At 43.2% G+C, this 18143-nt stretch overlaps 1 protein-coding gene across 12 annotated transcripts in view; it reads left to right on the top strand.

Annotated features, from left to right (window-relative positions):
- The window catches only part of didum (dilute class unconventional myosin), a 203544-nt gene extending 194407 nt beyond the window's left edge, over nt 1-9137 (top strand). For 11 of the 12 annotated variants that reach the window (XM_076195521.1, XM_076195520.1, XM_076195523.1 and 8 more), the window contains 2 exons: nt 1102-1221; nt 7045-9137. In XM_076195521.1, the coding sequence (XP_076051636.1) occupies nt 1102-1221; nt 7045-7170 (246 nt within the window). In that variant the 3' untranslated portion in view covers nt 7171-9137. The remainder of the gene's footprint in view (nt 1-1101; nt 1222-7044) is intronic. The other variant, XR_012967009.1, reaches the window with a different exon arrangement.
- The last annotated feature ends 9006 nt before the right edge of the window (nt 9138-18143 follow it).

An 18143-nucleotide genomic window follows, 5' to 3' on the forward strand; every position in this document is an offset into this window, starting at 1 on the left:
CATTTCTTCCCTTTTTTATCATGGTTGTCTGACTCTCATTTGTACTAATATTAAATTGAATTTATGAAACTGGAAATGAGATGTGCTCACAATTAACATGAAACTCGTTGCAGATCATCAAGTAATATTAGATCAAATTTAGCAAAGTGGAAATTAAATGTGCTCACGATTAACATAAAACTGTCATTGGAGATCATCAAGTAATATTAAATTGAATTTAGGAAACTGGAAATGAGATGTACTCACGATTAACATGAAACTCGTCACAGATCATCAAGTAATATTAGATCAAATTTAGGAAAGTGGAAACAAGATGTGCTCACGATTAACATAAAACTGTCACTGGAGATCATCAAGTAATATTAAATTGAATTTAGGGAACTGGAAACGAGATGTGCTCACGATTAACATAAAACTTGTTGCAGATCATCAAGTAATATTAGATCAAATTTAGGAAACTGGAAATGAGATGTGCTCACAGTTAACATAAAACTGTCATTGCAGATCATCAAGTAATATTAAATTGAATTTAGGGAACTGGAAACGAGATGTGCTCACGATTAACATAAAACTTGTTGCAGATCATCAAGTAATATTAGATCAAATTTAGGAAACTGGAAATTAAATGTGCTCTCGATTAACATAAAACAGTCATTGCAGATCAAGTAATATTAAATTGAATTTAGGGAACTGGAAATGGGATGTGCTCAATTAACATAAAACTCGTCACAGATCATCAAGTAATATTGGATTGAATTTGGGGAACTAGAAACGAAATGTGCTCTCGATTAACATTAAACCGTCATTGCAAATCATCAAGTAATATTAGATCGAATTTAGGAAACTGGAATGGAGGGGGGGGTCGCTGAATTAATGAAGCGGCCTTGCTGTGATGTGCTGTGTCTTGCAACACTGCATCTGACCCAGGGCAGTGGGCAAGATGCGGAGATGACCCGTCATCCAGGAGGTGCCAAGATAAGAGGGTGGGAGTGGGTTTATGCCTTTTTCTTTTTGGAAGGGGGGGAAATCCTTTGGTATGTATGAATTTAGGAAACTGGAAACAAAATGTGCTCTCGATTAACATGAAATCCGTCATTGCAGATCATCAAGATCCTGAACCTGTACACTCCGGCGGATGAGTTCGAGGAGCGAGTCCCGATTACCTTCATCCACAAGATCCAGGCCAAGCTGCAGCAGAGGTCGGAGGGCGAGCAGGCCCAGGTGAGTAGAACCGCTGGTTGCCTCGTTAGGAGAAATATATCATACGTTTGCAAACCAACGACAAATAATTGCAGGTGGTGGTTGTACGCAGAGCTGGGTATGTGCCAGACAGGTAGTGTGTTACCAAAAAATCTGGGGTGCATTTCTGTCAATGTGTTACCAATTTTAATTTCCTTGGAGCGGTGTATATATATATACATATATATATATAAATATATATAAATATATATAAAATATATATATATATATATAGAAAATATAGATATACATATACAGTGAAACCTCTCATGAACAGATGTTAATTAGCTGTGTTTGCGGTATTTTCGCTGTGTTTTCTGTGTTTTGGAGTGGTTTTTGGGTGGCATAGTGATTGCACGCACTAAACAACAGCACCCAAAAACAGAAAACACAGCGAAAACACCGCAAACACAGCTAATTAACGTCCGATAATGAGGGGTCTCACTGTACATACATACATACATACATACAATTGGATGATGCAACTGTGTGTGCAAACACAATACAAGAATTTAAAAACAAATTAGATGCTGAAAGATACAAGGACTGGTCACTACAAGCATAGCTCCCTTCTAGTATAATACAAGTAGGTAAATGCTGAAAGATACAAGGACTGGTCGCTACAAGCATAGCTCCCCTCTAGTATAATACAAGTAGGTAAATGCTGAAAGATACAAGGACTGGTCACTACAACCATAGCTCCCTTCTAGAATAATACAAATAGGTAAATACATATACACATACACAGTAATGTGGACAGCTCTAAGGAAATTAAAATCAGTAACGCATTGACGGAAATGCGCCACAGATTTTTCAGTAACACACGACCTGTCCAGCGATAATGTGCCCTGCTCTGGTCCAACGAGACAGATATCGGAATCGTCTCTGCGTCGCTCATCTTCGAAACCCGTCGGCACCCTCTGCCTCTGTCTGGAGGTACGACCCTACGGCAACATTCCCTCGAATTTATCGCTGTGAGCACAGAAGTTTGCTTGTACAAAAATTTCCCTTCTTTGCGAAGCGTGTGCAGACCTGTGCAAGTCACCATGCTGACCGTCAAACACGGTACAAACAATCTCAAAACTACATGTGAAGTTATAAAATTTTACACATTTCAAAGGTCACTGACCTATTCCCCGAATCACATTTTTTAAAATTCATTATGAAGTTATAAAATTAGTTGATTTAATTAGAAAATTTTCAGATTCATTATTTGACATTTCACCCAGCAGGACTTCTTCAGAAATAACACAGCGGAGAAACATCCGACTCCTTATAGAGCCCGAGCTTGCGGGGAGAAACAAACATAAAAATGGTGTATACACAATTTGCACAAATTGCTTCTTAACCCCTTCCATACGGTGCCGCACACGTAGGCGTCATGGACTTAGATCTCGGTGGCAGCAACCAATGCCAGCCGTACGACGTGTCGTAATAATACTCGCATCATAAAATATAGTCACCGCTTATATCGATCGTTCTCTCTTCACCCGTGAATTTTGATAACCATAGAAAATGCGATTACAAAAGAATTAGAAAGAATGTCATTATGGAGGGGCGACTACAATAAATATAATCAAGACGCCGATATGGCAGCCTCGCGAATACACTCGCTCCCCATGACGCCTACGTGTGCGGCACCTTATGGAAGGGGTTAATGGTTTATTTATTGCAAAAAATCCACTGTTCTGATTTATATATAAAATATGAAAACCATACAATGGAACGTAGGTGTTTTGAATCTGCGTTTATATCCCTCATTGACAATATAAATCAGAACAGTGGAATTTTTTGCAATAAATAAACCACTGGCAATTTTAATAACCAAGTAACAAGCAATTTGCGCAAGTTGTGTGTACACCATTTTTATGTTTGCTTCTCCCCGCAAGATCGGGCTATAATATAAGGAGTAAAATGTTTCTCAACTGTGTTATTTCTGTAGAAGCTCTGCTGGGCGAAACGTCAAATATATTGGATCCCATACTCTGCGTTTGGCCTCTCTCCTACGGTGCTGTTGCAGTCGTTGCTGCTTTTCAGTTTCATCTTGGAAATCGTGTGTATGCGCACTTTTTTTTTTCCCTATTGTGCGCGAGTTGTAAATCCAGTGTCCAGACACATGAGGGAACATTGCCCTAGATCAGTGGTTCCCAAACTTTTTCAGTTTGTTACCCAGTTTAACGTGCCACATGGAACATGTTACCCCCTTTCACAAAAGGCTGTCAACATTGATGTATGTGGCTAGATTAAAACGCTACAGATATTTTTGTTTATTTATTGTATTTGAACATCGTGCACCTCTAATGACTATTGCCAAAGATGTCAAGAACAATAGTGGGATGGATGGAGTTGCATGCTTTGAAGAGGCTAGTGGAGGAATTCTTGGCTTCTTGATTTTCAGATTTGGGGTAAGAGTATGACAGAAAATTTTGAAAGTAATAAAAAGATGTTTTGGAAAGAAATTAAGAGAGGAAGAGGAGGCGAATCAAGTAGAGAAGAAAAGATAAAAGGTGCAGATGGAGAGATGATAATGGAAGAGAAGGCAGTAAGGGGAAGATGGGCAGAAGATTTTAGGGAGTTGCTAAATGTGAAGGAGGATAGGGAGGGAAAGATAGCTGCAGTGGGAAATGCAGCTAGTGAGGAGTGAGGAGAATGGAGGAGAAATAAAGAAGGATGAGGTGAAGGCAGTTGTTAAGATGATGAAAGCAGGTAAGGCACCTGGTCTGGATGGATGCCATGCAGAATGTCTGAAAAAGGGAGGTACAGTGATGATGGACTGGCTGGTGAGGTTATTTAATGTTTGCTGGAGAGAGGGTAGAGTGCCGGAGGACTGGAGGAGTGCCTGTATAGTTCCTCTTTACAAGGGAAAAGGGGACAAGTGTGAATGCAGTAGTTTCAGAGGGATTAGCTTGTTAACTGTAGTTGGGAAGGCTTATGGGAGGATCTTGGTTGAGAGGATTAGGAGAGGAACAGAAGGAGTAATTGGTGAGGAACAGTGTGGATTTAGGACAGGTAAAGGTTGTGTAGATCAGATCTGTGGTAAGACAGATATGTGAGAACGCTATAGGAAAGGGGAAGGATGTTTTTTGGGCTTTTCTGGATCTGGAAAAGGCTTATGATAGGGTAGACAGAAAGGCACTGTGGGAGGTTATGCAGATATAAGGGATAGGAGGAAAGCTTCTGGGAGCTGTCAAGAGTTTTTATGAGAGTAATAGAGCTTGTGTCAGGATTGGAAATGGAGAGAGTGAGTGGTTCGAGGTAAAGGTGGGACTTGGTCAAGGATGCATTATGTCGCCCTGGCTGTTCAACTTATACATGGATGGGGTGGTGCGAGAGGTAAATGCAAGGGTAGTGGGTCAGGGATTGGAGATGGTTAAAGAAAATGGAGAAAAGTGGGAGGTGAGCCAGCTGTTGTTTGCGGACGGCACTGTGCTTGTGGCAGGATCGGAGGAGGGATTGAGGAAGTTGGTGGCAGAGTTTGGGAGAGTGTGTGATAGAAGAAAGCTGAAGATATATGTGGGTAAAAGTAAGGTGATGAGATGTACAAGGGGTGAAAGTGGCAGTAGACTGGAAGTGAGCATTAAAGGAGAGCGAGCGACTGGAGGAAGTGGATAGTTTTAGATACTTGGGTGCAAATGTGGCAGGAAAAGGTGGAGTGAAGGTGGAGGTAGAATGTAGATTGAGAGAAGCGAGTAAATGCCTTGGTGGATTAAAGAGTGTAATGAGGAATAGACATTTGGGAATGGATGCTAAGAGGAGACTGTATGAAGGAGTGATTGTGCCAACAGCACTGTATGGAGCAGAAACATGGAACATAAGAGAAGAAGAGAGAAGGAGTTTGAATGTGTTTGAGATGAGGTGTCTGAGAAGTATGATAGGGGTTACTAGGCTAGATAGAGTGAGAAATGAGGAGGTGAGGAGGAGAACAGGGGTGGAAAGGGAGCTGGGAGATAGGGTTGATGAAAGAGTATTAGGATGGTTTGGACACATGGAAAGAATGAGTGAAGAAAGACTAGTAAAAGAGGTATGGAAGGCAGATGTAGAGGGAGTGAACATGAGCGGACGTCCTAGGATGAGGTGGATGGATGGGGTGAAGGGGGGCTTTGGGGAAGAGGAGAATGTCTGTTGAGGAAGGACGGGAGAGGACAGAAGACAGGGGTGAATGGAGAATGGTTGTATATGGATGATGTTGTGATGCATGAGGTGGAATGGGTGGGGGGATGGGGGGTGAGGTAGTATGTGTGAGAAAAATTTGATGCACCCCAAAAGGATTTCTCCCCGTCTTCTCCTTTTATGCATGGGGGGACGGAGAGGGGAGGTCGCCGATTTAATGAAGCGGCCTTGCTGTGGATGTGCTGTGTCTTGCGACACTGCTTGTGACCCTGCTTGTGACCCAGGGCAGCGGACAAGGTGCAGGGATGACCCGTCATCCAGGAGGTGCTAAGATGAGAGGGAGGGTGGAGGGGTGTGGAGTGTATTTAGGGATGGAATGGGGTGGGAATGATTTTATGCCTTTTTCTTTTTGGCTACCTGCCTTGTAAAGGGGAAAAAGCCTTGGTAAATGTTTTTTTTTTTTTTTTTTTTTTTTTTTTTTTTTTTTTTTTTTTCTCCATTACCCCCCCCCCCAAATTTGTTTTTTAAATTACCCCCCACCTCACCCCCCTGGGGGGTTATTTACCCCCAGTTTGGGAACCACTGCCCTAAGGGGGGGGGGATGACATTTCTTGACCCAGCCCAAGGTCTCGTTCTTTATCGCCTTCGATTGTATTTCCTTTTCGCATACGGAGAGTTGACAGTTGGCGACTACTCCTTTATTACGTGTTGGTGAGGTAGAAACTCTTCTGTACAAATATAACACTGACGTCTATCCATCGTCTTTTTTACAGAGACTCTTCCTCCACCTTTTCGCATACGGAGAGTTGACAGTGGACGACCACTCTGTTATTACAGTAAACCCTCGATATAACGGATCTCAATATACCGGATATCGGATTTAACGGACAAAAAAATCTGACCGGACAAACCCTCTCTATAACGGATTTTCATCCGTTATAGCAAGGGATCCTCGGTTATAACGGATCTTCGGATATAACCACAGACCCCTGACCCCATATTGTCCGTTATATCGAGGGTTTACTGTACATGTCCGTGAGGTAGAAACTATTCTGTGGTAAAATAACGTGGACGATCCATCGTCTTTTTTTGCAGAGAGGCTCAAGGACTGCCGTAGGGCCTGCAGGTGTCTAGTCGACAAAACTCGAGGCAACACTTAGTATTATCATTATTAACATCATCACATAGACATTAAACTGAATCGGTCAAATAGCATAATGTATGTCCTTCTTCTTATTCTTCTTTTTTTTTTCCCATTTCTTTTTCTTTTTTCTTTTGAAAAACTATCTTTGCATTTTAGTGTGTCCGAGTAATTTAAACAATTTGTGTACTTAAGGTTTTTTTAGTAAGGCCAATTCAATGAAGTGGCCTTGCTGTGGATGGGCTGCTTCTGACCCAGGGCGGTGGGCAAGATGCAGGGATGACCCGTAATCCAGGAGAAGCCAAGATGAGAGTGAGGGAGGGAGGGGTGGTGGGAGTGGTATTCTTAAAAAAAATCTTTCCAAGGATTTATAAGGAAAGAATTTTTTTTTTTTTTTTTTTTTTTTTTTTTTTTTTGGTTTTTTTCCTCGGCTACCTCCCAGGTAAGGGTGAAGAAATGCCCTTGGTATATGTATGTACATGTACTTAATATTTCTGTATGAGAGAGATAAGGCGAGAACACAACACCAAAACGATTCCTTCCCTTCTCCGCAGGCCACCCTCCTGATGAACACCAAATTCGCCTTCCCCGTCCGCTTCCCCTTCAATCCTTCCAGCATCAGACTGGAGGACATCGAGATCCCGGACGCCCTGAGCCTGATCATGCTGAAGAAGGTTTAATTGCGGAGCATGGGAGAAACTTTAGACGTGCAATATGGGGTCGGCAGGAGCCGAACCAGAAGTGGATTGGGTGCTGTCGTAACGATCCTCCGCCGTGTGAAGCAGGATGAATGTAATTGTGTACTTGTACCCCTTAAACCCCCCTCCCTCCCCCCAAAACCCCTCTACCCGGGGGGGGTAGAAAGGCGGGAGGGGGGGATAGATGAGTTTCCAAAGTCGCGTATATAAATTATATACACCCCCGTACTTGTACATACACTTGGAAGTTTTGCAGTCAACACATTATCAGTATCATTTGTATCTCATCGTATCCTGGTCACAATGCCTATGTGGGGGGGTGTTGATAAATATACATACACAAAAATATATATATATATATTTATGAATATATATGAGCAGCTGGAACTTTCGTAGGGATCAGTTGATTAATGTAACGAGGAATTAAGAAGATCAGGTGGTCAGTTTATATGCAAGTGCATCTCTTGTGAGTCCGCTGATTGACGTAAACAAGGGTGAACGGGCATATTGCTGCTCAGCTGGTGTATTTGGCTGTTCAGCTGGTGTATTTGGCTGCTCAGCTGGTGTATTTGGCTGTTCAGCTGGTGTATGTGCTTCAGGAGCTTTTGTGTGGACCAGCTGATTAGCGTAAACAAAAGGTCAACATGCGGAATAGTTTGTCCACTTGTTATGTGTCTGTAAATGTGGCTCTCCCATATAGATCAGCTGATTTTGGTAAACAAAGATGAACAGCCAGATCAGCTGATTTTGGTAAACAAATATGAACAGCCAGATCAGCTGATTTTGGTAAACAAAGGTGGACAGCCAAATCAGCTGATTTTGGTAAACAAAGGTGGACAGCCAGATCAGCTGATTTTGGTAAACAAAGGTGGACAGCCAGATCAGCTGATTTTGGTAAACAAAGGTGGACAGCCAGATCAGCTGATTTTGGTAAACAAAGGTGGACAGCCAGATCAGCTGATTTTGGTAAACAAAGGTGGACAGCCAGATCAGCTGATTTTGGTAAACAAAGGTGGACAGCCAGATCAGCTGATTTTGGTAAACAAAGGTGGACAGCCAGATCAGCTGAGTTTTGGTAAACAAAGGTGGACAGCCAGATCAGCTGAGTTTTGTAAACGAGTGTGAAATTTTCAATTGATCGTACGAGCATCGTGAGCTTTGGTGCACTTGATCGCGTCGAAGTGCAGAAACGGAAGAAACCGTTGCCGTCTCCCGAGGTGGCTGTGGCTTCAGGGCCAAAGAGGCGAACCCAACCGCCGCCCTCGATACATTCCAAATAACCTTCACAACATTCCAAAAAAAAAGCCGCCATTCAGAGAGAGAGACGGGATTTCTCGGCGTCAGCCGAAGTAGATTTGTAAAGTGTGGCTTTAGCTTAAGGAACTTACGACCCAGTTGGTCGTCCTGGGACCTGCCTACGGGCGAACAGAATCGTCTGGGGAGTAGGCAGGACTCGAACCGCGCTCATCTGTGATTAGGAAGGTGATTGGGAGGTGGTGCCGCGTCGGTATAGTGCGTTATGCCTTGGCACGGGCCACCCTCGCCATGTCCAGCATAATCTCCTGGGAGTGGAGCGTGGGAACCACGACCAAGGGTGCAGCATCAGGAAACGTGTCTTGTTGTTACGAATGTTAAATATTTAATGTCTTGTTGGAAAAGTCAAAGATATTGTCCCGCCGTCGTCGTCGTCGTCGTCGTCGTCGTCTGCGACTCCGGGGGGAAAAAATTCGTGTAGGTGTTGTCCGGGTGTCGATGTGAGAGGTGCCGGAGGTGCCCTCAGAGATGTACATACGTTGGAGTTTGAGCTGGAGTTTAACTTGGTAGATTTAAGAGCGTCACACAATAACGGATTCACGGTCAACCATCACACGCTGTCCCCATACTTAACCCATTCAACTCCGATGACAAGATGTCTTGTCATTTTGTCAAATAAAAAAAAAAAATCATAAAACACCAAAATGTTTGATCAAACACCAGAAAAGTATGACGTCAGTCCTCGCTTCGCTTGCGAGCGAAGCGAGGACGGACGTCATACTTTTCTGGTGTTTGATCAAACATTTTGGTGTTTTATGATTTTTTTTTTTTATTTGACCAAATGACAAGACATCTTGTCATCGGAGTTGAATGGGTTAAAAGGTCGGAGCTGGAAGAGAAATGTCGTCGAAAGAAGATTCCTTCGGCCAGCTGGCAGTGGTGGTACGTCTCCAAATCCACCACTAGGTCTTCAGACGGAGTGCTTTGGCGTGAGCAGACGATTATCGAATGAACGTTACAGTGTGCAGAGTCATATTGTGGTTTGGACTTTTTTTGCGGTCTGCTTGGGACGTAAGGCAACGTAGCATCAAACGCTGCTTTCGTGACTCCTAAACGGGAGGTATCTGATCTGTTGCTTCGTGCAGAATCGGAGAGGAACTGTGTCGTAATGACTTGCGTAAGGTATTCAGAAACGTTGCACCCAGTGGGAAGAGAACGCTGCTGGGAGATGCTTAATGGCGACCTACTCAAGTAGTCGTAGGTGGGTGCATTTCGATTAAATTTTGTCCACGTGCCACAGACACAACTCCCCCTCGCGTCGTGCAAGGCGAGAGACGTAGACACCCTCGAAAAAAGTACATCTGGCAACTTTGTTTACGAAATAGGACAGTATTATATACGTTTGCTTAACGTAAACAAAAACAAAAAACAGAGTTGCCACTTCTCCGTGTACATAAGCACAAGGTTGCCACATTGACTTGGATGTGGAATGCAATGTTGCCATGTTTCTTGGAGTTCGACCCCCGTCGGGCCATTCGAAACGTGGCGACTTTGTTCGAGAAGAACACAGGAGGGTGACGTCGCTTTTTACGTGCGGTCAGGACCGGAAATGCGTAACGGAATGTCGAGGACCGACGATCAAGGCGACACGTCAACTAGAAGCGCCGTCATGGAAGCGGTATTCGGCAGAAAGGACAAGAGGAAGAGCGAGAGAGGGACGGAGGGATTTGTTTCATGTAGTTCGAAAAAGCTCCGCCCGACTTCGCGACTCAGCGTAGAAACCCTACCCACCAGCAGTAGCGGAATTTCTCTTCCTGCCCCCCCCGGGCCTTATCCAGATATCGCTCATGTCCTTCGTAGATTTAGAGGCAACGGGAAGGAAGGTAAGGACGCGAACCACCACCTCGAAGTTCTCGCGAAGTTTGGGATCGCGAACGACCACTCGAGGTTCTCGCGAAATTTGGGATCGCGAACGACCACTCGAAGTTCTCGCGATTCGAGGCGCCCGCTCTGAGGTTCTTGTTCAGGACTTCTGCGTGGGACCTCTCGACCTTGAGGTCCTCTCTGAGGTCCACGGGATCAGTCACCAGTGCAGTTGAGGCGGGGATGGAGGGTAGTACGCTTTGAAGGAAAGTTGACGCGAATAGGGTGGTCATGCGAAGTGTAGACCTGGGGAAGAATGAGGTAGACGTTGATGCAGCTTGCAGCGTGAGAGGTGCGATTGCTTATCAACGATGGAATTTCGTGGAGGCCGAGCCTTCAGACTGGTCCCAGAACTTCCCTGTCTTACCTCCAAGACCTGATCGTTAACTCTACCGCAGACGTACGTGTCTTGGAGGGGCTTTGCCTTCGTAGACGTGGGCACGATACGTTCAAACGAAACGTTTTTAGGTGAATTTAGACAGGAGGATAATACCGAAGGAATTGAATGCATAACGATGAACGTTTTGAGTTTGACGATACAACTTTTTCGTGTTTTTCGGTTCCTCGAACGGGTGGTTTTCGTCTCTTCAGTGGCAAATCGTGACATGGAATTACACGTGGCTTGCACCTGCAGTGGATATGAAACGTACAGACTCGGATCCTGGCCCCGTAACTGCCAAAAAACTCCAAAATTCTTGTGACGCTATGTAGCCCGCAAAAGGGGATTTCTTGACGTAAAACCAGATAAAACCAGATTTTTTTTTTCACTTAGATCTCAACATTGTATTGATGTTTTTCTTCTCCGTTTGGTTAATCGTAGATGATCGTTTTCAGTTGAGAGAGCAAGATCGAGTCAAAATAGGATCCCAGTTGGCCAAGACTATCCGAGGTCCGCCAAGTTTGAATTAGTCAAGGGAGCAGGCTTTAGCCAAGATGGGCTTCCAGTCAACTGAGACTGCTTTCAGTCAAGTCATCCACTTGGCTGAAGAAAATGGGAACAGACTTGCCTTGGCTAAAGAAAATGGGAACGGACTTGCCTTGGCTAAAGAAAATGGGAACGGACTTGTCTTGACTGAAGAAAATGGGAACAGACGCCTCAGCAGAAGAAAACGGTAAGAGACTTGCCTTGACTGAAGAAAATGGAAACACTTGCCTAGATCGAAGAAAATGGGAAGAGACTTGACTGAAGAACACGGGAAGAGACTTGCCTCGGCTGAAGAAAACGGGAAGAGACTTGCCTCGGCTAAAGAAAATGGGAAGAGACTTGCCTCGGCTAAAGAAAACGGTAAGAGACTTGCCTCGGCTAAAGAAAACGGGAAGAGACTTGCCTCGGCTGAAGAAAACGGGAAGAGACTTCCCCCGACTGAAGAAAATGGGAAGAGACTTGGCTGAAGAAAACGGGACGATACTTGGTTAAAGAAAACGGAACAAGGGTGGTGAAGAGAAGAATTTGCGAGAATCTGAGAGGCGTGTCTGTGATGTCGGGTTTAACCCATTCAACTCCGATGACAAGATGTCTTGTCATTTGGTCAAATAAAACAAAAAATCATAATAAAACAACAAAATGTTTGATGATCAAACAGCACCAGAAAAATATGACGTCGTCAGTCCTCCTCGAGGAGGACTGACGACGTCATATTTTTCTGGTGCTGTTTGATCATCAAACATTTTGTTGTTTTATTATGATTTTTTGTTTTATTTGACCAAATGACAAGACATCTTGTCATCGGAGTTGAATGGGTTAATTGGGAAATGGTAAATACGTAGAAGAGGAAGCCTTTATGTACAAGAATTACTGGTGCGTATATGCGTGTGTATTTACTTAACCAGTTTACAGGGAAAGAGCAATGCTCATGGGGTACCGTCTCTTACTCTCCAAATATCGCTGGGGGCTGAGGGGGGGATTGCGGTTCGAACCCTGTCACCGGCGAAGTTGAACCAAGGGCATTATGGTTCATTAAATTCCACGCTATGAAGCCCTCTGTGAGGGGTATCGTCCTAGCCTCCCGATAAGGAGGGGGGGAGTGTGTGACGTTAAATCATATCATCCAGTTATTATATTTGGTTTAAAACGTGTATGTATGTGAGAGTGAAAGGTAGAGAAGGGTAAACGAAGATGGGCTTTTAAAATACGTCCTAACGTTTCGGTCGCTATGACCTTCTTCAAAGGACTTATAGTGACCGAAATGCTAGGACGTATTCTAAAAACCCATTTTCGTATACCCTTCCCCACCTATCACTCTCTCATTTGTCTAAAACAAATTCTAAAAATGTATGAATGTGTGATTATATAAGTGTGTGTGTGTGGGTTGCAGTGATGAAAGAGAGAGAGAATAAGAATTGCGACAGCCAAAATTGTTCACAGTATTGCTGACAGAACATACAGAGATAATACGACCTGGAACTTAACGTATCAGAGATGATGCGATCGCTTTCTTGACGACAGCAACGAAAGATGTGGACGGAATTAATGGAGAAAACGTCAGAACGCGCGACAAAAGAAGAACGTAGAAAGAAGCCGAAACGGACCTGTTGGAAACATATTACGAAATTGACGACTTAAACACCATATGGGGACGGAGCCTTTATTTGTTGTACGACGTTTCGCTTATTACAGCTTTTTCAACGTCGTACAAATAAAGGCTCCGTCCTCATATGGTGTTTAACTCGTCAGTCTTGTCGGCAACTGGCACTTTCATGAAGAATATTACGAAATGCATCGGTTGGGAATGGGTTTTTATGCCTTTGGTTACCTCCCTCGTAAGGGAGGGAAAAACATTGGTATATGTATGTACAGATGTAAAGACAGAATGAGTGGTAGGGTTGTGAGTTTAACCCATTCAACTCCGATGACAAGATGTCTTGTCATTTGGTCAAATAAAACAAAAAATCATAAAACACCAAAATGTTTGATCAAACACCAGAAAAATATGACGTCAGTCCTCGCTTCGCTCGCAGCGAAGCGAGGACTGACGTCCTATTTTTCTGGTGTTTGATCAAACATTTTGGTGTTTTATGATTTTTTGTTTTATTTGACCAAATGACAAGACATCTTGTCATCGGAGTTGAATGGGTTAAACGCCAAGAATCGGTTGAAGTTTTGTCACTGGCGTTTCTTCCTAGAAGTCCTAGTTAGACGAAACGTCAGAAATAAAACTTCAACGGATTCTTGGCCTTTAAAATCACTACCCTACCACTCATATGTATGTATTCTTTTCCTTACATATACATTAATTCACGGAACGAATCTGAAGAAGAAATTGACTTCTGGCGTTATAAATGAATTTGGAGTTAAATTTGACGCGTGGAACTTAAGAGACGGGACCCCCATGAGCATAGCTCCCATCTTAGGTAGATACACACGTCTTTCCTGTAGAACTACAGCACGGGCGAATAGCGTGTATTTCTACAAAGCGAGGACGCATTCTTGTGGTACACATATCAATTGTTCTCCGATCGAGGGAAAGCGAATAGCGCATCAGCCGTTCCCGTATTCAACCGTATATCCACACGTCAGTATGTGGACTGCTGACGATCCACATGATCCACGTGTTACGTGTGTTCGGAAGTGGCAGCTGGCGACACGCGTGAGAGAGGAACTGTCACACGAGAACGAAGTTTTTGTCAGTAACGAGACGGTTTGATAGTTGAGGAAACTCTAAGATGGGGTTGAAACGGTCTAACGGTCCGTCGAACGCGGTTCGACAGACACGTGTTTAAAGTGATGTGGGAACGGGGTATTTGGTTGTCGAACGTGTTCGACAACCAAATACCCCGTTCACACGTCACTTTAAACACGTGTCTGTCGAACCGCGTTCGACGGACCGTTAGACCGTTTCAACCCTTTATAATGGGCAGGACGTCGTAATGATACGAGCTTTGTGTTTGTGTTGTCTTTGGTCGCCTCCCCCTAACGGTATATTTCCTCAGCCACGCGTACGTTTCTTCTACCGACACACACGAACACGCCCCAGACCCCATCAACGCGATTACACACGTAAACAGATTTTGTTTAGGAGAAAGGGACGACGTTAGCGAGCATCTTGCGGCCGGGTTTAGGTGGAGAACGGGGACGTCGCCATCAGTATCCCGCGTCAGATCACAATCTGCTCGAGGGTCACGTTGTTGCCCGTCCTTGGCCGGAACAAAATTTCTCAAGTACGAGTAGGTACTCTCTTGCTACGCAGGTTCTCGAAAGATTCTGAAATATTTGGAAATTGACCAAGAAGGCATCTTCGTTCCGAACGTTGTAGATTTCCGAGTTTTATATTCTATTTATATACATATATGATAAGGGGAGTGGACGAGAGACGGCTTAGGAACAGGTCGCACGTTCAAGACACGATTATCCATCTCCTCACTCCCGAGGGAGTGGAGGTGATTAACCCAATAAACTCCGATGACAAGATGTCTTGTCATTTGGTCAAATAAAACAAAAAATCATAAAACACCAAAATGTTTGATCAAACACCAGAAAAATATGACGTCAGTCCTCGCTTCGCTCGCGCTTCGCTGCGAGCGAAGCGAGGACTGACGTCATATTTTTCTGGTGTTTGATCAAACATTTTGGTGTTTTATGATTTTTTGTTTTATTTGACCAAATGACAAGACATCTTGTCATCGGAGTTTAATGGGTTAAACGAGTCGTGTTTCTTGACGACGTTGGCTTGTACCTTCGTCACGTCCACTCCCCTAACGAGGTGGGAAGGGCCTTCGGTTGAGAAAGCGGGAATAATCAGCGAGTCAGGGTATCGTCACAAACCTGAGGCTTGGAATGTGGCAACACGTTTAATCGCAGAAAATGAACGGACTTCCACACCCAACTGGCCACGCACGGGGCCCTACCTACCGTCTTCTGTCTCCCTCCTTTGTCCGTCACAAAACAAAATCTCCGTTTATCTCCGTATTGAAGGACATGCATACATACATACATACACGGGAGGACCTGTTTGCTTCGGAGAACACAACACAAAAGAAAAAAAGCTCCTCCTCGATGCGTAGGTCGAAGGACGAGGTCGGTGAGGTCTCCGGTGGACCAGGGGACGTGTCTGGGAGAGTCCGGGGGGTTGGGGCCCGGACCGTTGAGAGCAACACGCCCCCGCCCCCCCCCCTCCCCTGCTGGGACAAGGGCAGTGCCGTGAATTGCCTCCTAGTCGCCTAATGGACGTTCTCTTGTTTTATTGTTCTAAATAAAGGCAGATTATCAATTGAATGTCGAGTTTTATTTGACCTGCATTATTATTATTATCATTACAATTATTATTATTTTTCTTTTCTTCTTCTTCGTCTTCTTCGTCTTGTGGGTCCCCCCACCCCCACCCCCAACATGCAAACACGGATAAACACACACTGCGACACTATGGACACCCAACACTAAAAAGAACATAAAGAAATCAGAAAAAAAAATAAAAAGAGCAACGACAAAGACGGCACCAACACTCTCCACATTGACATACGAACAAAGATCGTCCAAATTGGAACTACCAACACTGGAACAAAGAAGAGACAGAGTAGATATACTGACTGTTTACAGAATTATGAATGGGATGGAAATCCTAGATAAAGATGATTCATCACAAAGGATTACAAAGGCGGAGCATGCCGACAGGAGACCTTTTGATCCATATCTAGGTCGGATGCGAAAAAAAATCATAATAATAAAATAATAAATAAAAACTATAATGTAAATAAATGAAATACATAACTGCATAGGTATAGTTAAATAATAAACAGGTAAATAGTAAATAATAATAAATTGACATATAACTAATAATAAATGCAAATCAGACAGACAAATGATAAAACAAAAACAAATAATATAAAATAAATTATAATCATTACAGCATCTTACTTAGGTATTTATCTAAATGATTCTTAAAGATTCGAACTGAACTACATTGCACTACCTGTGCAGGAAGTTTATTCCATTCATTAACTACACGGTTGGCAAAGTTGTTTCTACCTACTTCCAAATTGAATCTATTTCCGGACAGTTTGAGACCATTGTTTCTTGTCTGATTCTCATTCAATGTGAAAATTTTGTCACTTTTGATGTTGTCAATTCCCTTTCTTAAAGACCTGTATCAAGTCACCTCCGAGTCTACGCTTTTTTAGGGAAAACAGATTCATGTGTTTTAATCGATTTTCGTATGATTTATTTTTTATATTTAGAATCAGTTTTGTGGCTCGCCGTTGTACTTTTTCCAGTCTGTCAATGTCTTTAATGAGATTCGGTGACCATACGGAAACAGCATATTCCAAATGTGGACGAACTAACGATTTATATAGCTTGTTAATGAGTGATGGACTTCTGAAATCAAAAGATCGCGCAATCAGTCCCAGAATCTTATTTGCTTTCTCAGAGGCTGAAATACACTGCTTGGATGATTTGAGGTCGTTACTGATAATTACGCCGAGATCTTTTTCACTATCCACTTTTGTTAACGAACTTCCAAATAACTTGTAATCGTACTTACTGTTATTTTTACCTATGTGCATTACCTTGCATTTACTTGTGTTAAATTTCATTAGCCACTTTTCAGACCATTGCTGTAATTTATCTAAATCTTCTTGAATATCTAATTGGTTTGAGTGATGATTTGCCATTCCGGACAGTTTTGTATCATCAGCAAATTTGGAAACAGTAGATTTTAGTCCATGGTCTATATCATTAAAATGGGACAAGAGAAAAACAAGACGACACGAAAAGAAACTTAAAAAGGATAGTTACAGAAGAGATCTGAAAAAGAATAGTTTTCCACACAGAGTGGTGGATATCTGGAATAGATTGGATGAGGCAATAGTGTGTGCAAGAATTTAAGAACAAACTTGATCCTGAAAGATACAAAGACGGGTCACTACGAGCATAGCTCCCTTCCCGTATAACACAACTAGGTAAAGATAGACACAGATATACACACACACAGAAATAGACATCAATACACACACACACACACACTCAGATATAGTCCATAGATACACACACACACACACACATAGACACAGATACACACACACACACACAGAAATAGACATAGACACACACACAAATAGACATCCACACACACACAAATAAACATAGATGCACACATACTCTCACACATACACACACACGCGGTTGGTAGACCGCTGGACTGGAAAGTACGGTGGTGCTCGCAGTACTTGGTTCGAATCCTGCCCAGGGCCGAAATTATTTCGGTATCGCTGTGCTTCGGGTCGTTACTCTGACTCTCGTGGGCGGGGAGTTGGGTGTGTGTGTGTGTGTGTGTGTGTGTGAAAGGTCATAGCATTACCCATAGATCGGTCATACGAGCTCTGAGCTCTCTTCCGAGAGGGAAATAGCTGTCGATCACGAGTCCAACACGTGATCCAAAGACCAAGGTGAAAGGTCACACACACACAGAAATCGACATAGATACACACACACACACACTCAGAAATAGACATAGACACACACACTCACGCACAGAAAAACACAGATACACACAATTTGTCAAGATCAATAAAAGTGGCCTTTAAATACCTGGATAAGGAAATGATTAAGAAAATATTACAAACACTGATAAGGCTAAAACTGGAATATGCAGCACTGATATGGTCACCCAGTACAAAAAAGAATACAAGAAAATTAGAAAGAATACAAAGAGCAACGACAAAGTTGGTCCCAAGATTTGCAAATCTGACATATAAACAAAGACTGGCCGAACTGGAATTGCCAACCCTGGAAAAAGAAGAGAACGAGGGGACCTACTAGCCATCTACAGAATTATGAACAGTAA

The sequence above is a fragment of the Oratosquilla oratoria genome, chromosome 12 (genome assembly GCF_046742065.1).
Source record: "Oratosquilla oratoria isolate Oo_2021 chromosome 12, ASM4674206v1, whole genome shotgun sequence".
Taxonomy (NCBI): Eukaryota; Metazoa; Arthropoda; class Malacostraca; order Stomatopoda; family Squillidae; genus Oratosquilla; species Oratosquilla oratoria.